We start from the raw sequence: 27,500 nt of genomic DNA, 5'->3' as shown, positions 1-27,500 counted from the left end.
AGGGTACATGCACTGTACCCTGGAAATCAAGGTGACTTGTGGGTAATAAATAGTGGACTATATAGGGAACGAAAATTCCGTGGAGAATTCGGACACTACAAACAAAATGGCTGACGCCCTATATAGTGCACTATATAGTGAATAGGGAGCGATTCCGAACACAGCCTATTGTTCAGGTGCACTCCCAGGAACTTGTATGTGTCCACCATCTCAACTTCCTCCCCCTGGATGGTGATGGGGGTTGGAGGCCTCGTGGAGCTGGTTCTCCTCAGACCATTCAACACATCTCCTGACCACGTCCCTGTACTCCTCCTCATCGTCTGCCCTGATGCAGCCCACGGAGTCGTCCAGGAACTTCTCGAGGTGGCACTCTTCAGAGTTGTGGCTGAAGTTGGAGGTGTAGAGGGTGAACAGGAAAGGTGACAGGACTGTTCCTTGGGGGGGAGCGTGTTGCTTATGACCACATCGGACAGGCAGCCCTGCAGACGGACATACTGTGGCCCGCCGGTGAGGTAGTCAGAGTTTTTGAGAGAGACATTATTGAAGTCTCCATTGACAATCATCAAGCACATTGTATGGTCTTCCCCCTATAGTAAGGTCTCACCCCTATAGTAAGGTCTCACCACTCTAGTAAGGTCTCACCCCTCTAGTAAGGTCTCACCCCTCTAGTAAGGTCTCACCCCTATAGCCAGCAGCTCAATGTCGGGAGTGCAGATGCTGTCCTTCACAGTTATGTGCTTGGTCTTATACCATTTCTCATTGACAAACATGGCCACCTCCTCCTGTTTTCTTCCTGCTGTCTCGTCCTGTCTGCCCGCACCAGAGTGAAGCCCTCCAGGTTCACTGCTCTGTCCGGTATGTTGTTATGTAGCCATGTTTCCTATAAGCAGAGTAAGCTGCCAGCTCCTCCCTCTTGTTGGAAAGAGATCTCACATCTACAATCCTTAACAAATGTTTTTTTCCCTCTCCCTCACTCCGGCTCGCTTCCCACGTCGGTGGACGCATAGCTCCGCCCACTAGCCATAGCTCCGCCCACTGATCCCCGGAGCGCGAGTAGGTCGTCTCTGGAGTACGCTAGGCACATCGCGACTCAAAATAACAAACAAATTCAAAAGAAAAACAGGCTATAAAACGTCGGAAATAAGTTACCGGCACATTCTAGCACTACAATGCGCTGGAATGATGGAAAGGTAGAAAAAGAGAAAGGTAGAGAAATAGAGAATAAGTGGAAAAGATACAGAGCTGGTGAAACAGGAAACCACTTGGCGCGGCGCAGGAAATTCTCTGATGCTGCGGCGCATTCTAACCCTCCTCTCGGCTCCTCAGGTCTGGACTACCGCAGGCTCACCGACGGAGACGCCCACCCTCTGGCCGCGCTGGAACCCATTTTGACCAGCCAGAACGTGCTGTCCATCTCCAAGCTAGCCAATCGGCTGCCTGTCCCGGGAGGTGGGGGCGTGGTCTCCTCCAGTTCAGTCCACGCCGCGTGGCTGCGCAAGCTGTTCTGGAGGGGCGACCCCCAGGTCCTAAAGAGACCCCCCCAGACCGAGCAGGACTACCTCCACGCTTACGACACCTGCGCCAAGTACCTGGACCGCCTGCTGCCGGCAGATGCCATCCACTTCCTGGATGACATCACCTTCTCCCCCGAGGCAGCCAATCAGGTGAGGGGGATGTTAGTGAGGGCTGTGTGTGTGAAGACGTGTGCTGCTTGTTTTCTTGGTTTGTCTCTTTCTGTATCTGTCTCTCTTCATCTGTCTGCCCCCTTTATCCCTCCCCTCCTCCATCTCTCTCTCTCTCTCTCACTCTCCCTCTCTCTCTCCCTCTCCCCCTCTCTCTCTCCCTCTCTCTCTCTCTCTCTCTCTCTCTCTCTGTCTCTCTTTGTCTTCATATGATCTGTCTGGTGTCCATATCTGAGTGTTGGATCTCCATTAACAGCATGTTATGCTGCATCTATATAGAGGGGGTGTATTCCTCTAAACCACGGGTAATCAAGTAAAGTTCTACAGTCATGAGAAGTATACTCCCGCATCTGCAGGCATAAAGTGTTGGCGGCAGCGGTGGTAAAAAACACATTACAACCCGCAACCACCAGGGGCAGTAAAGCACTGCTAAGGTGAGGCTACTAGGCTTGTCTGACAAACGGTTGCCGTTGCTTAGACTAATGTAGGCTACGTTTCTCAGTTTGACCGGACTGAATTGCGAACTGCTCTTTTGGATTAGCTACAGCAGAGACAGTAGCCAACATAAAATTGGTTATTTAAAGGGCTATCATTTTACCAACTGATCGGACTTCATTCATTAGGCTATTTTTGATTCAAACCCGGAAGATTTAGAAATCCCACATTTTCAACCCCTATTTTCAACGATGCTGTCAGAGTAACGACACTACGATATCCAATCAATAAATAGTGCTAAACCAGCGAAGACTAATTAATTTCAATGTATTTACCAACCCATTATTTAATTTGGTGATAGGCTAACTTCAGAAAATAAATAATAAAAAGGAGAAGAACTAAAGCATTCAATATTCCATTACCTATCATTGCATTTTTTGTGTGTAAGAAAACAAGAAACAGCACACTCGGCCTCCAGTGGTTTCTTATTTTCTTCCATTAGCTATTGTTTTAAATCAACATATTTTACCAGATTTTTTTGCATTAAATCATGCCATGGCATTAAATCATGCAATGGCATGATCACGTTTATCGTTCGCGTTTCACGGGGAACATAGGACCCGGGGAACATAGAACCCTTTTTTGGGGGGAACATAGGACCCGGGGAACATAGAACCCTTTTTTGGGGGGAACATAGGACCCGGGGAACATAGGACCCAGGGAATATAGGGATGACCCCGCCTAGCGGAGGGAGATTGAGCATAATCAGTTTGTTGACAATTCATTTTGACAGTTGATGTTGCACAGTAAATTCAGTAGCCTACATTCCGTTCATGACTAGTTGCAGGTTATGCTTGCTTGCTGTTTCCAAATTTCTACATAGGCAGCCATCCATGCGCAATTTACAGTCAAGCGGTTGCATGTCTTCATTCAGTCAGTCTTATCGAAACTGCCTGAGAAACAAGTTGAACGAACAGCATCAGCAACAGGAATAATCGTTGTGACGTTAACTGCTTTGTAGCCACGTTAATATTGCTTTCGTGAGCTAACTGGCTATCACAGTCTTATTGTGCTGAGAGCGCAGCGGTGGCTCGTCAGTAGGCTAATCAAGCCTCTCCCCTATTTGCGAATACCAGCAATAACGCACAGCATTAGGAAACAACAGTAACAACACAAAGTCTAGTCTATTGCAACGCACAGTGTCAACATTATAAAGAAAAGCATGACGCGCATAACAACATGCAATAAGCGAGAATAGAATAGGAAGACTACAAGCAGTCTGTTTGTGAATCTTTCGACTGAACTGGGATTGAGAATAGCAGGCTATCTATTATTCTTTAATGATAGGCCTAATGTCTAATTTACATAGTATATAACAACAATCAAATGTAGGCTATTAAGCTACGGTAGTTGTATAATAGTTTGTTTCTGTAGGCTATTCTATGTGCGGAAATGGATTATGCCCTGGCATAATCAGTCTGAATGCGCGGTTGAAGCCTGGAATTTGCTAATGACTAGCAACCCCCTACCACACAGCCATTACTGGCTATGAAACACATCCATCCAGGTAATTTGAATATGAACAGGTAACGGGGGAGGAGTGTTGCAACAGCATCCAGTTCAACAGTTCAGTTGCAACAGTCCAGGTTTGTTGCGAGCGAGTGGTGGTAGACCTATACTGTACAGTAGCAAGTCGAGCCATAGCTTTATGCTAAGTTAGGTAATATGGGCAAACATATCAACTGACCAGTTATCAAAAATACCATCAAACAGGTTATGCTTGCTTGCTGTTTCCAAATAAATGTCAAGCTTGTTTGATTTGACTGCAATAGGTCAAGGTCAAGGTCAACTTTATTTATAAAGCACGTTTAAAATCAACCAAAGTTGCACCAAAGTGCTGTACAATATATAAAATAAACGTAAACAAAAAACAGAATAAAGTGCACATAATCACAGAACAATAAAAGGACAGGACACAAAACAGGACAGGGGATGTAGGCTATCAGGCCTCAAAAGCCAGTGAAAACAAGTGCGTTTTAAGCTGAGACTTAAAGAGCCCTAGGTTCTGTGCGTGTCTAATGTGTGGAGGGAGGCTGTTCCAGAGCTTTGGGCCAGCCACCGCAAAAGCTCGGTCACCCTTGGTCTTATGTCTCGATCTAGGGACTATTAAAAGAGTCTCGGAGGAGGACCTCAGGGTTCTAGATGTCGCCCGAACTTGAATCAGTTCAGCCAGATAGTGGGGGGCCAAACCATGTAGAGCCTTAAAAATAAACATGAAGATTTTAAAATCAATCCTGAAGCGAACAGGAAGCCAGTGGAGGGAGGCCAGCACCGGTGTGATGTGGTCCCGCTTCTTGGTTCCAGTCAGGAGGCGCGCAGCAGCATTCTGGACCAATTGCAGGCGCCTCAGTGACCGCTGGTCAAGGCCCACATACAAGGCATTACAGTAGTCCAATCTTGAAGAAATAAAAGCATGGATGACTGTCTCCAGGTCCTTAAGAGAGAGGTACGGTTTCAGTTTGGATAAGAGCCTCAGCTGGAAAAAAGAGCCTTTAACCACAGAGCCAATTTGTCGCTCAAAATTAAAACCAGTATCAAAAGTGACACCAAGACTTTTAATAAAAGAGCGATTCTTGGCAGCGAGGGGCCCTAGGTTGCTAACATGGCTGTCTTTATGACCAAACAAAATAACCTCGGTCTTCCCATCATTCAGACTGAGGAAGTTTAAGTCCATCCAGGTCTTGATGTCATTTAGCGCAGATGTTACAGGCTTAAAGGAATCCTTACAGTTAAATTTCAGGGGGCGGTACAGTTGGACATCGTCAGCATAACAGTGAAAAGACACATTGTGTTTCCGTAGAATGGAACCCAGGGGCAGCATATATATAAAGAAAATAGTAAAGGGCCTAAGATGGATCCTTGGGGGACATCGCAGGTGAGGGGGGCCACACTAGAGGAGAACTCACCCAGCTGGACAGAGAAGCTCCTATCAGTCAGGTAAGACTGTAGGAACATGAGAGCAGCACCTTTAATGCCAGCACACTGTTCAAGGCGGGTAAGAAGGGTCTTGTGGTCCACAGTGTCAAAGGCCGCGGTCAGATCTAGTGTAACCAGGATAGCAGCACACCCAGAGTCGACAGTAAGAATAATATCATTAAAAATCCTTAAGAGAGCCATTTCAGTGCTATGAGCAATTCTAAAACCAGACTGGAACTTCTCATACACATCATTCATCGCTAAAAAAGAGTGCAACTGAATGGAAACAATCTTTTCCAGTACTTTGGACAAAAAAGGCAGTTTAGAGATGGGCCTAAAATTAGAGAGAACATTTGGGTCAAGACTAGGCTTTTTGATTAGTGGCTGCACTATAGCATGTTTAAAGGAGGCTGGAAAGTCTCCAAAACTAAAACATGCATGGACCAGAGTAAGAATAAAAGAGCCCACTGAATCAAACGCATCTTTAAAAAGGCGAGAGGGAACACTGTCGGAGGGGCAGTTTGTAGGCCGCAGCTCGTGGACAACATCAGACAGTGATGTCAGGGATATGAGTTTAAACTCATTGAAACTAGCTGGGCACGAGGATGAGGCAGAGGGATCAGGGGCAGCAATGGGAGGTGCGGACCGAAGAGACACGATTTTCTCAACAAAGTAATTAAGAAAATCATTACAGAGAGCAGATGACGGTACAACCGGGGCAGTATCCCGAGGGTTGACGAGAGAGTCCAGAGTGTCAAAGAGAACCTTGGGTCTCCCAATGTTATTGGAGACAAGGTTGGAAATGTACCCGGTTTTGGCTGCCTTTACAGCTCTCTGAAACTCGATTACACAGTCCTGCAGAATCCCGAACGAGACATGTAGCTTGTCCTTTTTCCACTTTCTCTCAGCACGCCTACAAGAGCGTCTGAGCGCACGGATAGAGTCAGTAATCCACGGTTCAGAGCGTGTCTTGGGACTTCTACTCCTCAAGGGGGCTACAGAGTTCAGTATAGAGGTGCAAGTGGAACTAAACAGCGCCACGAGCTCGTCCACACTGAGCGCACCAAGGCCATCCACATTCGAGAGGGTAGAGCCATCGACAGCTGCCGAGAAAAGCGGTGAGATGTCCGAGTTTATCACTCGAAAACGGCGCACAGGAGCACGTGAGGGGGCAACAGCGCATGGGACAACAGCAGTGAATAGAACAGGCATGTGATCAGAAATACAGGCGTTATCCCAAATTTCATTTACACAGACAGTAAGGCCATGCGATAACACCAGGTCCAGCGTGTGTCCTTTATTATGCGTCGGTCCCGAGACCCACTGAGTGAGGCTGAAGGAATCAGTCAGAGCCAGGAAGTCTTTGGCCAGATGACTGGATTCACAGCAGACATGGATGTTCATATCACCCGAAATCATAACATGATCATAATCCACCATGGTTCCAGACAGAAAACTCTCAAACTCCTGGATAAAATCCTTGTTGTATTTAGGTGGGCGATATACAATCGCACACAGCAGAGGGGGAGACGCGTTTAGTTCAAAGAGTTGCAGCTCAAATCTGAGTAAATGACAGATGGAATCTGCCGACAATGAAAGCTGGACTTGAAAACACACGCAAGCCCACCACCTTTCCCAGTGGTCCGAGGGGTGCTGAGATACGTACAATCGGGAGGGAGGAGTTCGGAGAATGGTATAGACTCACCAACGTGTAACCAAGTCTCGGTCAGGAACATAAAATCAAGCCCACGGGAAGTGAAAAAGTCATTTAGTTGGAACGTCTTATGACCTGGCATTAATCAAAGCCATGGACAAGATCAAGTTGGGAGTCAGACTGGTCGCAGCCAATCTTACTGGGCGCAGGTTATTGGGGACAACCCCATCAGCACGGGCTCTCACCTGCCCGGACAGCGGTCCTGTTGTTCGGCTACACCAGCCAGAGGCAGCCGGCCCAGCGCTTCGAGTGGGCGCTGTCATCAGCGGGCCAGGCCGCACCGTAAGTCCGAGGGCATTCGGGCTGTGCACGTCAATCCGCACCCATGGCCTCTTGATCTGCAGCGATCGCCTGACAGTAGAGGAATAACAATATCCCCCACGCATGAGTCGCGGATTATCCAGACAAGACGACGACAGGAGAGCCTTGACTTTCACCAGAACACCACTCCGCTTTCCCCGTCTCCTCCGGCGTTTGATCCGGGGAGAGGCACCAGGTGACCGGCGCAGGTAAGCAGGAATATCTGCTAACAGGGGGGGGGCATTCTGATCTCGCATGTCAGCTCTAAAAAACATTTGCATCGAATCAGAAACTCGGATGCTTTGTAAAGTTTGACGATCGTAGGCAAATAGAGCCGAAACATCCCGACAGCAAACATTTAAAAACAGAGCAATGACAAACACAAAACTGAGTAGACGCGGCCGACGGCATGCCAAACATACTGGCGCCATCTTGGTCCCCTCCAGAGCAGGAAAGAAACGGAGAGTCACTGGTCACAGTGAGCCTGAGTGCAATACATGCACAATTTACAGTCAAGCGGTTGCATGTTGCACGAACTTGTTCCCTCATCTGAAGCTATTTTCCATTCATCCAACTTTGTGTGCACAGCGGTCCATAGCCTACTGCAGGGGTGGCCAACCCGCGGCTCGCGAGCCGCATGCGGCTCTTTGCCCGTCAATGTGTGGCTCCTCCATCCATCCCCCCCAAAAAGTTGGCTTGCGGCTCTTCCATACTTTAATTAAAAAATAAATTCATTCATTCCATAAGAACGTTTCTCTCTCTCTAGTTTCGCTGTGCATTTCTTCCCGCCCATTTTAGTTTATTGCAGATTTGTCATAAAATCATGATTCGTTTCGCTAGTGAGGAAGTCGCGTGAGAACCACTTCAAACTAATCATATAGGTAGCAAATCACCTTGGTAACAAAATTATTAGGTGCGTTTACATGGACGGTTTGAATCGGTTTCAAATAGGTTTGGAAAACCAAACCGATTTAAAATATGTCATATAAACACCTCAATCCGACTGAAATGCCCCAACCCCATTGAAATCCCAATCGCTTTCAAGGAGCTTTTCGAAACCGTTTGGTCCGTCACCTTGAAACGGATTGATGCTGCGTTCTGCGTTCATTCTGCACATGCTCAAGACTTGACTAATCAAGGCACGCTCGACCGTTCCGTAATCAGCTGTTTGTAACCATCGTAACGCAATCACTCACGGCTGCGTGCGCGTTCGAAACATTTGTTTCGTTGTCGCATGTAAACATCCAACCAGTTTACTTTGTATCCCATGTATACGCTCAAGATGAAATCAGATTGAAATCAACCAGATTGAAAAATATTTGTCATGTAAGCGCACCTATTGTAAACAAAATAATTTGCTTTGCGTGGGTCATTCGACAAAAGCTACCGTAGCCTAGGCTACTGTACACAACCAAAGAATGGCTGGAAAGAAATGCGCAGCAAATAGAAAATATGAAGACGAACACAGGACATTTTTTACCCGAGTGGGGAGAGTAATTTTTTCTTCATAGAACGTAATGGTAAGCTATTCTGTCTGATATGCCAGACATCATTGGGACATTTCAAAGCCTCATCTCAAGCCCAGTCCAGCCCAACCCAGCCCAGTCCAGTCCAGCTTAACCCAGTCCAGCCCAGCCTAACCCAGCCCAGTCTAGCCCAGCCTAACCCAGCCCAGTCCAGCCTAACCCAGTCCAGCCCAGCCTAACCCAGTCCAGCCCAGCCTAACCCAGCCCAGTCCAGCCTAACCCAGCCCAGTCCAAAATATATTATGTCAGAAAATATCTTGTATGTATTAATTTTAAATAAATTAACTTTAAATGTATATTTAATGGACAATAATGTTTTTCTTCTTATTTTAGACTGGGGTGCCTTGGGATTTTAAGTACTTATGAAGGGTGCGGTGACTGAAAAAAATATATTATTATCACAGCAGCGCAGATAGATTACAATTAGAGCTTGGATTCCAGGTTTTTTGAAAGCAGGGAATGCGCACCGGACAATTTTCAAAGTTGCAGTCAGAGTAACGACACTACGATATACAATCAATAAATAGCGCTAAACGATATTACCTGTGTAAAAATTAGGCTATCGGAAAACATAAATTATGAATCATTAATTTCATCTGGCTTCGAGACAGCGCATCTACAGTAGGCTAGGCCAACCTCATGCAGGAGAGAGAGGCCTAGAGCCTATACCGTCCTAGAAAGAATGAAAGCCGAAAAAGGTTATTTCAAGCCTACCGGTATTTATTTAGTCTGCAAAAGATGTTAACAAACCAGCTGCCTGAAAATAAGTAAATCTGATAACTCAAAACTCGTAAAGCAATAGGCTAGTTATGTTATAGCGTCTTAAGCAACAACGGCACATTGCTGAATGCTGTAGGCTACCAGTTATATTTGCATTAACAGCAGCATTGCAACAGCAGTCCAGGTTCGTTGCGGGCAAGTGGTGGTATACAGTAGCCTAGCAAGTCGAGCCATGCAAGTCAAGCCATGCAAGTCTAGATGTATGCTAGGTAATATGGGCAAACATATATCAACTGACCAGTTATCAAAAATACCATCAAACAGGCTTGCTTGCTGTTTCCAAATAAATGACAAGCTTGTTTGATTTGACTGCCATCCATGCGCAATTTATAGTCAAGCGGTTGCATGTCTTCTAAGCCAGTCAGTCTTATCGAAACAAGGCAAGGCTACAGTAACCTGACAGACACAATTTGATGTCCTCTAGCCAATCCTAAACGAATGGTTGAGTCCAAACCAATAGACAAACAAGTTTTGTCTAAAGTAGCCTACATTTTTTAGATCATCCGACAGGTCTTGGGGGCAATTTTATTGAAATAAAAAATATGTTTCCGAATGTGTGTAGTCTATTTATCAGCATATATTTTTGTTATCTCGTTAGATGGTGTATATGATTATGTATTTTGCTACTCGAATGAGTTATCTTATGCTAACAGACTTGACAAGTAGCCTAGTCGCATTTGACTGACGTCACCAGAAGTCTTTCGAGCTACGAGCGCCAAACTTGATAAAAATAGAATATTATACTTGATAATAATATTTAATTACAGCGGTTCGTGACAACAACGCTAATAATCATGGTTGTTAGATTTATTAGCTAACATTACTTACCATATATACGTTATACGTATATATCATGCAACAGTTTAACTTAGGCTTCACATATGCTAGCGTATTTGAGACATATATTGAGTACTTTTTAGTATATTGTGGGTTGTCTATTGAGATAACATATATTGGAAATTACTAGGGACAATCTAAACTTATGGAACATGTTATCAGAACACACAAACACCCACTACAGCTTCCGTAGTAAATCAATGAAAATAGGGTATTTTTTAGCATTAGGTCTTCCAGTACCTTACCACTCGATAGGGGCGCTGTCTGATATTAGACCACATTTTGATGAGAAATTATTTCCGCTCGGCGGGGTCTATATTTGGGCTGTATTTCAAACCAAAGGGCTCATCCCTAAGCCCTACACCCTATGGAGTGTCTTCCCTCCGTAGTGAGCACTGTTAGGGCAAAGTAGAGTATCAAAATAATGCTTGTTTGGAATGCCCTTCAAAGTCATTTTCAGGGCTGTTCAGGGATGTTGCATGTGTCAACAGCCTGTCACAAGCTATATGGCTAACCATAACCATTGTTAATGAATACTGTAAATCCTATCTTAACAGAAGCTAAGCTTTCGGAGTGGGAAAGTGATGTGTCCTGATCCCAAACTATTATAAGCCCAAAACGGCGGGGTCATCGGAGAATTTCACTATGTAAATTAATGTGCTTCACCTGTTTAAGCAGCTGAGTTTGACACAGCTGTAGGCGATTGGCTATTGCTTGTTTTGCGTCCGATTCCTGATGTCCCATTCATATCTCAGCCAAACACAACGTTACGATAATTGCTAGCTGTTTTGCTGCGAGTTTGAGTTTGTCTCTGTTACTGCGGGGAAAACAGATTTTGTGGAAGCTGCTGTTGTGAGCTAACTGGCTATCCCAGTCTTATTGTGCAGCTTCACAGCCTGCTAGCATACAGCACTAAGGTTGACAAAACCACACTTGCACATCATTAGAATTCCAACCATTTATATGGGATTTATCATTCAACTAAACATGGAACCTGAATACTACCTGATATTTCAACCTGCTGCCATCAGTGATCGGGTTGTTACATGATTTTGGGCGCATCTGCTTGCTTGCGTCCATGAATATACGACGCAATGACGTTCCAGTGTCCGAAAACTGTTTAATCATTCCCTACAGTGTATGTAGTTCACTAGGCCTATGGGTAACACTACGGTACAATACATTTAGCTACATTTCAATCGATCGCGTCTACAAACCATCTCTGCTACGCTTCCTTAAAGTCCCAGTTAACCAAAATCAGAGATTTGCTTGAAAACACATTCTATGTGTTAGTGATGCATTGCTGATAACACGTAAAAATAGGATGAACCATGTGTAGTACTAAATTGTGAAGTTAGACCAGTTTTGTGTTTTTGACCAGTTTTGATTTCTGGATTTTCTGGGCGGGCTTAAAGCGGTACTTGTTGACGTAGAGCGGTGTTCTTAGCATATCCCAGCCCTAACACTATATAAAGCTAGAACGGATTTTAATCTTCGGTTCTCCTGCTCAATCTTGAGTCTAGAATTAGCTAGTTTTAACCAGCAGTCTAGAATTAGCTAGTTTTTCTTAGTTAGCAATGCCTATGCATAAAACTAAACGAAAATGCATCCTTCCTGGATGCCAGCAGGAATGGGATGATAAGGTCTCCTTCTTTCAACTCCCAAATAAAGCTGAAATGAGAAGCAAATGGTTAGCATTTTTGAAGAGCCATGGTGTTACAGAGGAGTCTGTCACCGCTAGCGCCCGCCTCTGCAGCAAACATTTCACTCCCGAAAGCTTCTGCAATTATAATATGAGGCTTTTGGGTTTCACGGACTCACGACTTGTCCTGGTGAATTCGGCGGAGCCAACCATCTCCCTCCCCGGCCTCCATTCTCCTCCTGTCGCATCAATCTTTGGTGCCGACACCGCTGCCTTGTGTGCTTATAGCTAATTAACGTTATAACGTTAGCTAGGTAACGTAAGCAATAGGAAAATACACTGCTACGTTAATCTACAAAATATGTGTCTTGACATTTATGTGGTAATGTCAGCTATGATGAATTATATGTAATCTTAGGAGGAATTATAGCTAACATTAGCTATGTAGTTTGTTGCAGATGGGAGTGTGTATATAACCTTAGTCTAGCTAACATAGCTAGCAGCACCGACCAGGCGACCACCCACCAAATAACGTTACGGATGATATATTATGACTATAAGCGTTAACTATACAGAAACTGCCTGCCATATTTGTGGCACCTGATGTGCGTATGGGTTCACCGGTAATGGTTACAGTATATTTCTCCAGCGGGAGACTGGGAGGCGGGAGCGAGGGGGATGGTTAGGTAGACCAGCTGCAGCTGGAGAAAGACGCACCCTCTCCCAGTGAAGCGGTGCTCGGCGGCTACTGGCTGAACATTCCAGTTCTGTTGGATATGTTGCGGGAAACTTGAAGCCGAGTGCTCGTTATTCTCACACATAACATTGCCAACGAGAGTGGATGAGTCTGTCCCGATTATCAACTCCGGTAGTGTACGCTTCTTCGCGCTATCAGCGCTGTTCAAGCCAGTGACTAAAGGGTACATTTTAAACAACTTTTTCCATTGATCCCAAGGGACGACAGGATCGCCTGGGAGGGATAGGAATGGGTCTGGAGGTGGCAGGGAGAAAATAGGGACAGACTCATACATTCCTCGTTGCCTGTTTTTGTATTTTGCATCTAAGGGCAGTAACACTGGCGCGTTGGTATAGAGTAGCTACAGTTTTACCCGTGTTGTTTGTCAGGAGGTAGGTTAGGAGGAAGCATCTGTGCGTTTGACTCATTAGACAAGTGTAATTTCAACTCCTCTCTGTTTTCACAAAGCTGTGCCTTCCTACCACAAAAGAGATGGCGTGCCAGTGTGACAATATACAGACCAGAGAACGGTACTATTTGACAGGTTCTTCCCTCCACACCCCCTCCCCACGCAATTGGGTGTGGCTTCGGTGCCTTCAGCAGACACGCCCCCACAGTCTCAGACCAGAGAATGCTGCTGATTTTTAACCGATTTTGAAGCCTTATTTTATACACTTAGCGACATTTTTAATCACTCAGATTTGGCTGGGTGGTTAATGACATGTTTTCCTGTGGTGTGTGAAGCTCATAACAAAAATTTGAACTGGGTTAACCTGGACTTTAAAAGTGACAGCAAAAAAGAGGAAGTGTTTTGCTACAGTAACTCTGGTTCTTGTCGAGGGGCAAAATCTCCTAAGTCCCAGCTAGCTTCAATAATGTGTTGCCTTCTTCTTGCTTATTGACTATGTCAGCTACACAATATACAATACAATGTACAATATACACAATATAATACAAATAATATAGCCAACCAGTTAACTAGTCACACAGTTACTGCCAGTCAAATTGAGTTTGCTGCTCAACGACGCCTCCTGGCGGCTATTGTGCTACACGGAACAAGGAGGCGGTCTGGAGTGGTCGGAATGGAACTCTAAAACTGCGCCGCGACTGTCGTTGCTACTCTCCGCTCAACATGCGGCGCAAACGGTTACTTCTCATGACTGTAAAGGGTCCAGTTTGACAAAATGGCCTCAAGCCAGGGTCCAGTGGTGATGCAAGTGTTTTTTATGCCCTCAACACAGATTTGTTTCCTTGCATATTCCTATCAAATTGTTGTATAGCAGCAGGTATGTTACTGTGAAAAACGCATGGAAGTTAAAATATTGTCGACTTCAGTTGTATGGTCCCCAACTTACTTTAAAATCAAATAACGTAGGCTACATTTCTTGGAACATATGAGACAAACAGGTTTAGAGCTACCCGTGGGGAAAATTAATATATACAACTCGGTCCACTTGATGGAACGCCCTATTTTCAACATCTATTTTTCTTATTTTAGAGCACAGCATGTATTGACGTTACTTCTGTCTTGTAGTATCTCACTTCCCTCTTCGTTTGTCGTTACGTTTCTCTGGTCATGCAGTGTCCAACTCCAACTAATGTTAGCAAGGAATCGCTCTGATAACAGTAACGTTAATGATAGCTAGGCTGTCACGTGTAGACTGGTTGACGTCAGGCAATGAACATGCAGATTCGATTGGCTAGCGACGCGTGAGATAGTAAACAAATGCCGTAATATTCTACAAAGGGTGCGCAGGCTCAAACTAGTTGCCTACATCCGTCAAAAGGGAGAAATTCTCATTGATTTATCGGGTTATAGATGTGGTCCGGATTGGATGGCTTCTGGGTCTGGATCTGGACCGCGGTCTGCCTGTTGGCGATGGCTGCTCTAAACTGATGAATCACGCTGCTGTAAATGTGATGTGCTGAGAATTCAAAAGTATCATGGTGTCATATCAATATTAGGCCAGCTGCTTTTTGAAAGCTTCAAAATGTCATCAGCTTGTTAATATTCTCTCTACCTGAGCCTCTCTTTCTTTCTTTCTTTCTTTCTTTCTTTCTTTCTTTCTTTCTTTCTTTCTTTCTTTCTTTCTTTCTTTCTTTCTTTCTTTCTTTCTTTCTTTCTTTCTTTCTTTCTTTCTTTCTTTCTGTACTCCCACTCTCTCCATCCCTTTCTCTCTCTCCCTCCCCCCCCCCTCTCTCTCTCTTTCTCTCTCTCTCTCTCTTCCCCCCCCCTCTCTCTCCCTCTCTCTCTCTCTCTCTCTCTCAGCCTCCAGGAGAGTTAATTGATCCCCTCTCCCTTCAGAGCCCATTTAACTACAACTCCCAGCAGGCAACTCTCTCCTATTGCGCTTTTTAACCAACAGATTAGCTGTAATGAACGTCCTCCTCCACTCCAACCCTTCATAATCCCTGTGCCCCCCCCCTCGGCACAGATGCTAATGCCACTAACCTTTCACACCTCCGTTACCCCCCCCCCCCAGCTATGGATCGACCCGCTCCCCAGGAGGCCAGGGTGAGTGGTGGGAGGCAGGGCCCAAACCATCTTAGGGGGGTGTTTTGGGAGGAAAATGGGGGTATTGGCTTCTCCCTCTGAGGTATTGATTCCAGAAGGCCCTCAGTAGAAGCATCCTCTCTCGACCTCGACTCCCAACCCGTTACCCATCCTCCCTCTGAGCATCGCCACACTGGGCTGCCGATGGCATCACGATACAGCGACTCTGCCATGATTAACACATTAAGGACAATTCATCAACGCTGATAGATACAACTGTGCCTCGCTAATAAAATACAACTAAAACATCTATATTTTGTGACGTGTATCAATAATTGTATCGCAAGATAAGATGATACGATAATCACAGTATCAATGTGTTGTCCCACCCCTAGTCTATACCGATCTCTCCCCCCCTCTCTCTCTCTCTCTCACTCTTTCTCTCTCTCATTACTATGTTCCTTCTCTTTGCTGTGTTGTTTGTTGTTCTCTTCTCTCTGTTTCGGGGTGTTGTACTGGTTTATCTGCTCGCTCAATACAGACGAGCAGCCACAGCAGGCAGAGGGACTGCGCTGTGCATATGAGAGCCAATAGAGACAGCCAATAGAGAGAGAGCGTGTTGGTGGGAAAAGAGAGGGATTAGAGGGAGAGTGTTATTTTGCAAACCCCCTACAGTCAGGCCTTCTCTCCTCTCCCCATGAATGGTTAAGCTGCTCTCACCCAATACAATCACTGACATGAGGCCCTAAGCTATGGTGCAGCACACACACACACGCACGCAAACACGCACACCCCACCCCCACATACACAAGTCCAATATACATAAATGTATATTGGCCTTGCTGGGCCTCTGTCTGAGTTGTGCAGTGAAGAGTGACCTGATGTTGCCCCCCCACCTCGCAGTGTTGATAAGATATTGATCAGGGTTGAAAAGATATTGATTAGTGTTGATAAGATATTGATTAGTGTTGATAAGATATTGATTAGTGCTGTTAAGATATTGATTAGTGCTGATAAGATATTGATTAGTGCTGTTAAGATATTGATTAGTGTTGATAAGATATTGATTAGTGCTGATAAGATATTGATTAGTGTTGATAAGATATTGATTAGTGTTGATAAGATATTGATTAGTGCTGACAAAATATTGATTAGTGCTGTTAAGATATTGATTAGTGTTGATAAGATATTGATTAGTGCTGTTAAGATATTGATTAGTGTTGATAAGATATTGATTAGTGCTGTTAAGATATTGATTAGTGTTGATAATATATTGATTCGTGTTGATATGATATTGATTAGTGTTGAGAAGATATTGATTAGTTCTGTTAAGATATTGATTAGTGCTGATAAGATATTGATTAGTGCTGATAAGATATTGATTAGTGCTGATAAGATATTGATTAGTGCTGTTAAGATATTGATTAGTTTTGATAAGATATTGATTAGTGCTGATAAGATTGATTAGTGCTGATAAGATTGATTAGTGCTGATTAGATATTGATAAGTGCTGATAAGATTGATTAGTGCTGTTAAGATATTGATTGTGCTGTTAAGATATTGATTAGTGCTGATAAGATATTGATTAGTGCTGATAAGATATTTTAAAGACAAGCGATAACAAGCATTCCAATGCACTTGTGCTGGTTATATGTGGCGAATAAGTGTTGTGTTGTATTGTGTTGTTGTGCAGCTGAGTGTGAGCGCTCGTGTGGAGGTGATGAAGAGGGCGATGAAGGCTCTCCGCCAGCTGAGCGACAAAAGCAAAAAGAGGGGCGGGGATGACGGCGAGTCAGACGGAAGCTCCGCCCACTACGACCGGGCCCTGGCCCACCTGCAGCAGTCCCTGGCCCACCTGGACACGCTCACCAGCCCCTTCATCCTGGCACTCAGCAGCAGCGGCCAGGTAGCTCCACCCGCCACCTCACGCTTTTACCAGACTAGTACATTTTATTTTCAGACAAGTAGTTACACTGCAGTGTAAAGAAAAAAAATATATATCTGCAAAAAGGAATTTCTCTTTCAGTTATGGAATCAGAAAAGTAATAGCTATACTACTGGTAGAAGCTAATTGACCTACAAAATGAGGCAGAAATTCTAAAATGTTATTACAAGGTGAACGTTATTAACCCCACTGTCCGCAAAAGTGCCAATCTTCTTGACCGCAAAGTTTGCTTCTGGAAAATGTAAATCTGTGGTGAGAGAAACCGACAACGTTATTCAAGCTAGTGAGACGTCCCTTAAAGCACTAGAACTGGCCCAGGGCCAGGGCACGCGAAGAACCGCAGAACCTCAGCGCCAAATACTCATGCATATTGTGGCCAATCTTAATCTAAAAGAAATTGCTGACAACCCCTTCATAATCCAGTGGAAACCGTGTATAGTGATCACAGTTTAAGTAATCAACCACGTATATATGGATCCAAAAGCATGGAACAGAATAATTCCTATGGTACACTAATGTATACAAATGCTGCTTAAATAATTTGCTTATAGTAATTAAGGAATCTGCTTACAGTCTTTTCATACATGAAAATATATGCAGAAAATGTCAAACTATGATAAATTTCCCCTGATAGCCTGCTTTGCCTGGCGGTAACCTGTGTTCTTTCTTCTGACTAGTGTTGTGTAGTAGTGCTGCATGCACGGAAATCATGAAGGGAAAAATTATTTCATTCATTTCCGTTTCATTTTCTCTCAGTGAAAAGCATAGTCTCCTCCAAGCTTATCAGATAAGCCCACATGAGCCCACGCTGCAGCGGGACGTTCTTCACCACGCACCCCTCGTCAAGGGGTTTGATTTCATGTACTGGTTTGAGCCATTTAAAAAGAGAACGTGTTTCTGCACGGGGAGGAGGCTGGCTTTGTAAAAGTCGGTTATCATGATCATCCACTCATAGTGATCAGTTTGACCCTGATAGACGTGGCTACTAGAAGAGTAGTACTAATACAAGAGGCTTCCAGTGTCATTGTAAATAACTGACCGCCACTGGACGTTTGGTCCTGATGTCTGCTGTCCTCAAAATGCGCGAGATGGAAAAATATTTTTAGTTTCTGTTTTTTTTAACTGTTTTCCTTTTTTTCATATTACGAAAAATTGAAGTCATAAAGAACCCACCAATATAACAGTTTTAACAGTTTTAGGATCACTAAATAGTCAGATTTTGTTGTCAAAGCCATGTCCTGTAAAAAGTGTGAACAGCTCTGAATCTTTGAAGTCTTTTTCTCTGCTGAGTGATTTCATTCACAGAAGCATATATTCAAATATTTGCAGATTTCAATGCATGGCACATCATTTGAAAGCTAACAATTTACACTTTCATAATCTGTAAAAGATGAAAAATGACCTTGCCCTACTTAAGGACCAAGAAAAGGGCACTGGGAGAGATTGTGGGTGTTGTCAGCATGTCCAGTTGTTGAGTTTGTAAGTGGAGTGGGCTTTTCTACTTCAGAGAAGGACGTCTCTCGATGTTAACGAAAGTGAATCCTAATTTGTGGATACGCCAAATGGCCTATATCGGGATACCGATGATCACCCATCTAGCTGAGGTTTCGAATATAAACTGAAGAGACTTGGGTTGTATGACTATTTATTAACTGCTGTAGCAACTTAACATGCACATCCAGCATACAGACGCAGCCCCTGATTGGTTCTCATACTTGGTGCGTGAAATACAGGCTGCTGGCAACTGTCTCCTGAAGCAACAAGAAGTAGCGTGAACGTTAGTAGAATGAACACAGCTGTAAGTGTAGTTATTGCAAAAGAAGACATTTAAACAAGAACAAGAGTACTGTATGCACTAGCAGAGTTTCTTTGAGTAAAATACATTTTTGACATTCTTCAGACTGGATTTGGCAAAAGTTTTGTTTTGATATCTGAGGGAGTTTTCAAGGCGAGTACTCCTGCCCACTGGAATCCTAGAAGTCCAGACGCAAACTTTTACAAAATGGATTGCGCTGGATATAGTCTGGCTTCCAGGCTACATCTAGCATAGTGTGGGGTCTTGTACTAAAATCCTACTCATTCCACATTACAAGTGTAGCTTTCTGGAGAGAGGTAGTTGTCACTGCCCTCTGGTGATCGGTCAGAAGTATTAATAAACTCTTATCGCTACAGGAGTGGAGTGGCTCTTGAGAAGAAGCATATTAAGGTCCTGGAGTGGCCTAGCCAGTCCCCAGACTGGTAAAAAGTAAAAAGTACTCCTTTTTAACTGCACATAAACAATCACATTGATTAATAATGACTCGGTGTAAGTGCTGTGGAAAGGATGGGAATAACAATTCTATGCAGTCCAAAATATACTTTTTTATAAAAAATGTGCAATGCATTTTAATACATCAGTGAGAACCGTACCACTAGAGCAGGGCTCTAAACTAACTTTATTCACCATCCTCCTGGAATCGTCCCAAAATAGAATCTAAGCCGTCCCGAAATGGATATGGACCGTCCCAAATTTAAAATCTTTGTTTTTATACATTATCATTACTTAAACTGACTTTTGACATAAATAAAACATCAGACAATTGATTGATGATGGATAATCTGTTTTATATTTCGATGCAAAGGGCTGGGGCGTTAGGCAGAGGCAGAGGCAGCATTGGAGGCAACAGCATCTGAGGTCATCTACAAATAGATAGATAGATAGATAGATAGATAGATAGATAGATAGATAGATAGATAGATAGATAGATAGATAGATAGATAGATAGATAGATAGATAGATAGATAGATAGACATCATCAATTTGTATTTTGCACTTAGTACGTTTTTGTTGCTAATTAAACCTAAAGAACAGGATTATACATAATATATATATATAATGTAATAGGTTTGCCAATGAATGCCTGTCACTATCTTTGTTTGTTGTTGTTTGTTTATGTCGGACGCTATCATTGGCTGCGGTTACATGAGGACTTCTCAATCGGAATGAAAATATTCTGAATTAAATCGATTTATTGGAAACACCAGCTGCTGCCCTATCCTAGCTACGTTGTCTACCCTCACGTTACCTACCATACCTTCAGCAACATTAAACATCACCAGTTCTTTCTGACTACTGCAAAAATGACAGCGTTTCTGTAGCTTTAAAGATGTTTAATAAGAACTGTACGCTATAAAATGTAGTCAATTTAATTTGGCTGGGTTTTTTCAACTTTCATCCCAAATTCGTCCCAAAATAATTTGACATTGTCCCTGAACTTATTTTTATCGGCCCCCGGGACGACGGGACGTCCTTAATTTCGAGCCCTGCACTAGAGGGCACTTTGTCACTTTCCCTCGCTAAGTGGGCTAACTGGTTTGAGTTCTGACTTCCCCTTCCAGCTCCAGCACATCCAGGGTGTTCAGGGCTGATAGAGACCTGGACCCCAGCACATCCAGGGTGTTCAGGGCTGGTAGAGACCTGGACCCCAGCACATCCAGGGTGTTCAGGGCTGGTAGAGACCTGGACCCCAGCACATCCAGGGTGTTCAGGGCTGGTAGAGACCTGGACCCCAGCACATCCAGGGTGTTCAGGGCTGGTAGAGACCTGGACCCCAGCACATCCAGGGTGTTCAGGGCTGGTAGAGACCTGGACCCCGCGCTGCTGGAGTCATCAGTCACACACAGTTTTCTGACTTCCATCAGGAGGAGACCCCAGCCCTCAGCCTCCAGCCCCCACCCCCAGCACAGCCCCCAACCCCCAGCCTCCAGCCCCCAGCCCCGAGCCTCCAGCCCAGGAGAGACACACCACGGGCCCCATTTCCTCTGCCCAAATATATGGGGATACCAAATCTACACACACACACACACACACACACAGAACACTGCCTCAGGTCCACAGAGAACCAGAGTGCATGAGGGATGGGGGGGCAACGGTCTTCTCTCTCCTCTTCTCTTCTCTTCTCTTCTCTCCTCTTCTCTTCTCTTCTCTTCTCTTCTCTTCTCTCCTCTCCTCTCCTCTTCTCTCCTTTCCTCTTCTCTTCTCCGCTCTTCTCCTCTCCTCTTCTCGTCTCTTCGCCTCTTCTCTCTTCTCCTCTTCTCCTCCTCTCTTCTGTCCGCAGACTGAAACATTGCAGCATGTTTTTGTTCAGTGTCTCAGACTGTTCCGTTTGTTCAGTCAGCTGCAGGTCTGGTTTCAGGGTTTGGAGGAGCGTTTCTCTTTGTGTCTCTACATTTATGGCCCACGCTATTCTGTAAGAGGCTGGTGCATACCTTAAAGGGGTAGTGTGCTATTTTGGACATTTAGCCCTATTGGTTCTCCTCTCCTCTCCTCTCCTCTCCTCTCCTCTCCTCTCCTCTCCTCTCCTCTCCTCTCCTCTCCTCTCCTCTCCTCTCCTCTCCTCTCCTCTCCTCTCCTCTCCTCTCCTCTCCTCTCCCCTTCTCTCCTCTCCTCTCCTCTCCTCTTGCCTGCCTCTCCTACTTCTCTTATTCTCTCTCCCTCTCCCTCTCTCTCTCCAGGATCAGTTGCTTGGCTACAGTCGAGCCTACGACCTCTCTCGCTCCGAGAGGTCCAAAGTCCATGCCCTGGCGGTCACCATGGCGACTGATGGACAGCTGCTGGAGCGAATCAGCGAGCTGCTGGGCGTGGCCGCGGGCCCTCTGGACCTGTCCGTCAAGAGCATCCTCCAGGACGCTGTGGAGAAAGTAGTCTCTGCTCTCAGGTACACAGCACCCCCTCCTTCTCTCTCTCCCTCTCTCACCCTCTCTACCCCTCTCTCTCTCTCTCCCTCTCTCACCCTCTCTACCTCACTCTCTCTCTCTCTACCTCCCTCTCTCTCTCTATCTCTCTACTTCACTCACTGTCCTTTCCTCTCTCTCTCACACACTCTACCTCACTCTCTCTCTACCTCTCTACCTCACTCTCTCTCTATCTCTGTACCTCACTCTCTCTCTCTACCTCTCTACCTTACCTCACTCTCTCTCTCTATCTCTCTACCTCACTCTCTCTTCCTCACTCTCTCCATCTCTCTACCTCACTCTCTCACCCTCTCTACCTCACTCTCTCTCTCTCCCTACCTCCCCCTCACTCTCTACCTCTCTACCTCACTCTCTCTACCTCCCTCTCTCTCTCTACCTCTCTACCTCTCATTGGCCTTTCCTCTCTCTCTCTCTCTCTCTCTCTTTCTCCCTCTCTCTCTCTCTCTCTCTCTCTTTCTTCCTCACTCTCTCTCTCTCTACCTCCTGTGAGATCAGATGTGCGTGGGTGGGATTCAGTAAAATGTTTTCTTCCAGAAAACGCTCTCTCTCTCTGTCTCTATCTCTCTCTCTCTCTCACACACACACACACACACACACGTCTCTTGCGTTTCAGTTGTACAGATAGAACACCTCACACAAAGAGACAGAATGACTCCTACTGAACACCTGCTGTGAACCTAACTGACAAACCTGTTTATAGTTTGTTGACTGTTTACCTCTGTGACCCCCTGTTTGGCTGAGGGGAAACTTGATTGGCTGAATGCGTAGAGGCAAGGCTAGGCTGTTATCTGTCCTGTGTCCATCGTTTCCTGGTCTTTCATGGCTGACCATTGGTTAAGATAGATAACAGGTAGATTACACACATATGTATACACACACACACTCACACACGCATACACAAACACGCATACACGCATGCGCACACGCACACACACACACACTATGGGGTGTGATTCGTGCCAGCGTAACAAACACTCAGTGCTGTCGTCGCCTGCATTGCGTGTAAAAAGGTACTTTGGCGAGCTGATTAATAGGCGTGCATATACGCACGCGTTACGAGTCGCTCGCATTCTCAGAGGGTGACGTGTCAAAACTGCCGTGCCATTTTTGCGCACATGCATGTAACGTTTGCACGCTCGTGTTAAGTCAGCGGGCACTAGAAGCTGCGAGCGGGGCTCATTTGTCCATATTGAATAAAAATTAAGAATATTTACTTGCACTCAATCAAATTCCAGGACCCTCCTTGCATAACTTTTCCTAGATATGTGTCGTTTTATCTCCACTATCGCTACATTTTCAAATAGGTTGTGGCTGTTCGAACTGGTGCTGACGGTGCTGCAGCGCCCTCTATTGACAAGAAACACGTGTATCTGAACATTTGTTTTAAATTGCGAAGAAAGAGTCATTCAGATATTAGGCTTTATTAAAAACAAGTTGCTTAACATGTGCGAATTCCATTTATTGAGAATGCATTACCAATTGGCAAGGACGAGATTAGAACCAGCTATGATTTAAAGGCAACTGACCTTACACGTGCGGCCGCTAACACGTCTGCTGCGCAAGCAAGGCACTGGCACGTTTGACACGTCGCTATGCAATTTCTGCACACATTACAAGCGAACGTACGTACGTTCATCTATGATTTTACCAAACTGTCATGTGTAGTGTTGGTGTCGCATATGTGAGGCGCATCTAACCTGTAGTGTTGCCGTCACGCACACGATGCGCAATTCGTGTAAACAACATGTGCACTGCGTCTGCGTGACAGGTACGTTACAGCTATGAGACGTCTGTCTCTCCATTGTTTGTCAATGGAAATTATACACGTGCGTTTAGACGTTTGATGTCATCGCGTCTTCTTAAGTAGGCGCAAGTCAAGCGTTTCAGTATGGTGTGCTGGCACTAATCACACCCCATACACACATACACACACACACACACACACACACACACACACACACACACACACACACACACAAATAAGCACAAACCAGCACTCGTAGAGGACCAGTTCATTATCAGTGTAATTAGTCTGTCAGCTGTAACGAACGAGCACTGACTCTGGAAACAAACACTGGGCTATCTGTTCACTTCATTAGTGTGTGTGTGTGTGTGTGTGTGTGTGTGTGTGTGTGTGTGTGTGTGTGTGTGTGTGTGTGTGAGTGTGAGTGTGAGTGTGAGTGTGAGAGTGTGTGTGTGTGCTGGCCTGTCAGGTGTGGATGTCCTGGTCTGGACCGGCTCTCTGGAAGCTCTCAGCCTCAGCCTGGGGACGCCTGGTCTCCTAATGGACGTCCTTTGTATCTGTCAAGAGAAGAGTGTTTTGTGTGTAAGGTGTGTGTCTGTGTGTGTGTGTGTGTAAGATGTGTGTGTGTGTGCATGTGTTTGAGGGAGATAATGTGAATGGTGAATGTGCTGTGTTAAAGTGCTGCGTCATCTCTCAGAGTACTGCCAGGTCATTTGTATGCGTATGTGTGTGTGCGTGTTTATTTGTATGTACGTGTGTGTGTGTTTGTTTGTGCGTGTGTGAGTGTGTGTGCATGCATATGCATGTGTTTGCACATGTGTGTGTGCGTTTGTGCATGTGTGCGTGTGTGTGCGCGTGTGTGTGCGCGTGTGTGAGTTGGTGCGTGTGTGTGTGTGTGTGTGCGCGTGTGTGTGCGTGTATGTGTGTGTGTGTGTGCCTAGCAGCAAAGTGGAGTTGAGTCAGGGGAAATTATCTTTTTTTCCCTGTCTCAGTGAAAAATGGCCCTCTTCTGGCGACATGCACGCATGCACATGCAACACACACACACACTGCCGCAAAGCAGGGGAATGCTACAGAACCATTGAAGACTGTAAAATGTCTGTGAAGATTCCTTGTAACACGAACATGTTTAATTTAAATTCTTTATTTATTCTCGTAAAGCACTGAGGTGTCCCTGATTCACAGGGTTGACCAGCTCAGAGTGTAACTCAGCAGTTTCTACAGATGAGGGTACTGTAGATCATCCTCACACACACACACACACACACATTTAAAATTGTTTTCATCACAAATGTTTTTGTCCTACAGAAAGTTAAAATCATGTCCGTTCCTTTTTATAATATTTTATAACTCTTTTATGAATATAACTATTTGAACTGATATTTTAATTCAGGGTTCACCTGAGAATAAGTGCTTACATTTTAGACCAAACCAAACATTTTCCAGGCCTCTATGCAGGCTCTATAGATGCATCTACAGCAGAAGAGCCCCTCCACTTTTCACACGTTCAGCACCTGTGCTGACACCATGCGTCGTGTGTGGGGGACCACAGGTTCACTGTGCTCTTGTGTTTGTTTCAGCGGAGATGCGGAAGCCCTGAAGAATTACCCAGAACCCCTCAGGGTCTTGGAGGGCATGGTGACCGCCGTGCACAACGATGTTCAGAGCGGGTAAGACACACACACACACACACACACACACACACACACACTCATGTTGTGTGGCTGATGGTTGAAGTGATATGGAGGCGGTTGTGGCTGGTGATGGATGTTCCTGGTTCCTGGTGAGAACAGCTGAGGACACTACGATCGCGTGGCGGTTCTGTGTTCCTGGTGAGAACAGCTGAGGACACTGCGGGCGCGTGGCGGTTCTGTGTTCCTGGTGAGAACAGCTGAGGACACTGCGGGTGCGTGGCGGTTCTGTGTTCTTCTGTTCCGCTTGGAGGACTCAGTTGGTCTCATAGCGTAGAGGGCCACAACACATGGGAGGTACTTGGATGTCTGCAGGGAGCCTCCGTGCTCACCCTCTGCTGACAACATGGACGTCACGCCGGCGCTCGCGGACGCGCGGAAATATAACCAGGGCTTAACCCCGTCAGCGCCACAGCTCATATCCCCTCAGCTGAATAGTCACACCCTTCCTCAACTGCTTCATGATGTCAGCCTCTGATCACCTCATTATAAAGATGCATTTTCCAGCTGTGATGATCACATGCGTGTCTGGGGGTTCCTCTTGTTTACGTGTTGAAAGACCGGGCCGTGCTCTGGGGGCGGAGATACCGGCCGGCAGGTCCGTCAGCGCCACACAGGGGGGAGGGGGGCGGAGTTTAAATCTTAAATAAAATGATAATTAAAGCATAAATAACACTTCAGTGCAGTTTAGGCTTAAAGCAGCGCTCCCTAGAACTGCACACCAGAGAAAGCTGTTACGGTAGTGAAAGTTTACTAGTCTACTAGGGGTGTGATGGATGAGTGTGATGGATGGATGAGTGTGATGGATGGAGGAGTGTGATGGATGGAGGAGTGTGATGGAGGCTGCATTTTGATTTAGATTCAATTGACTGTTGTTACCCCCCCCCCAAATAAATAAATAAATAAATAAAATACAATAAAATAAAAAACTGCACAAGAAAGCACATGCTCTTTGGATCACACACAGAGCCCATCTCAACACAGTGCCCCTCCCAACACACACAGCCCAACCCAACACACAGAGCCCATCCCAACACAGAGCCCCTCCCAACACACAGAGCCCCTCCCAACACACAGAGCACCTCCCAACACACAGAGCCCCTCCCAACACAGAGCCCCTCCCAAGCTGCTGCTGGGGAAGCCTTTATCTGGATAACTTTCATTACATTTACATTACATTACAGTCATTTAGCAGACGCTTTTATCCAAAGCGTCTAACAATAATTGCATTTAACGTAGGAAAAGCCAATGTACTACTACTTGCCAGAACTCACAAGTGCATCTTCTTTCTAAAACAAGTGACTAAGAGCATAATCTAGTGCTGAAGGCAAAGTGCAAGAATAGCAATCTAAAGTACAGTAGGACCCCACTTATCCGAACCCAACGGGACCGAAGGTCGTTCGTATCTCTGAAATGTCCGGATGACTGAAACTTATGTTAAAATGCACCAAATTCAATAAGTGGTATACTTGTTTCATATAGACTCATAATAGACCGATAAATACCCTTAATTACTTGTGAAAATGCATCAAAATTGCAATTAAATAGCCAACTAAATTCATACAGCCTAGCCTATAATAGACCTACAGTAGCCTAGAATAAAATAACCGAATTTCCACTTGAGTGCGTGCTTTGATCAAATAGCCTACAGTAGGCTACTTTATTCTCAAATGAAGCGTACGCTGCATCGATAGGCTACTGTATTCGCAGAACAAAATGGTATAGCCTAAAAACAACCCAACATTAGAACAATTAGAGCAAATGATAATCAATAAATAAATAAATGAAATGACAGACAAGTCGTCGTGTCATAGGCTATTGTAGCCTAAAAGAAAGTCTCTAAAACAACCGATGTAGGCTAACGTGGCCTAGGCTGTAGGCTATTATTTAACAAATACAGTAGGTCTAGTAGGCTAATCTACATGCCCACAACACGTCTGTGTTCCTGAAGTCCATTAACTGGGAACGAAAAATGACTCGATGCTCCTCTACTTCAGGTTGCTGACGCGCTTTCTGGCTACCAAGGAATGCAGCTCTCGCGCAGCAGACTCGTTTGCGTTTTGCGCTTGACATTAGAGTAACAAAGAAATTAAACGTGACAGTAGGCTACAGCCTACAGGCAACATACAGTTCTGTTTTTATTCACAGTAGGATACAGTACTGTAATGAAAATCCCACCAGTAACCAGATAGCAGGCTAAAAAAAAAAAAACGTTTTTTAAGCCTGTCCGGTAGACCGGGAGGTTCGGATCTCTGAAGTTCGGA

General features: G+C 45.1%; 1 protein-coding gene across 3 annotated transcripts in view; it reads left to right on the top strand.

The window, feature by feature from the left end:
* The window catches only part of nbas (NBAS subunit of NRZ tethering complex), a gene marked incomplete at its 5' end in the record, with an annotated part of 391,676 nt that overhangs the window by 243,280 nt on the left and 120,896 nt on the right, over positions 1 to 27,500 (top strand). For all 3 annotated transcript variants that reach the window (XR_014630909.1, XR_014630910.1, XM_084453787.1), the window contains 4 exons: positions 1,327 to 1,664; positions 16,816 to 17,028; positions 21,562 to 21,764; positions 25,126 to 25,215. Coding sequence is in view for 1 of the 3 variants with exons in the window: in XM_084453787.1 (XP_084309913.1) it covers positions 1,327 to 1,664; positions 16,816 to 17,028; positions 21,562 to 21,764; positions 25,126 to 25,215 (844 nt within the window). The remainder of the gene's footprint in view (positions 1 to 1,326; positions 1,665 to 16,815; positions 17,029 to 21,561; positions 21,765 to 25,125; positions 25,216 to 27,500) is intronic.

Source organism: Borostomias antarcticus (assembly GCF_949987555.1).
Source record: "Borostomias antarcticus genome assembly, chromosome: 19".
Classification (NCBI taxonomy): domain Eukaryota; kingdom Metazoa; phylum Chordata; class Actinopteri; order Stomiiformes; family Stomiidae; genus Borostomias; species Borostomias antarcticus.
The sequence above is the reverse complement of the archived record's forward strand: the minus strand, read 5'-3'. Positions and strand labels throughout refer to the sequence as shown.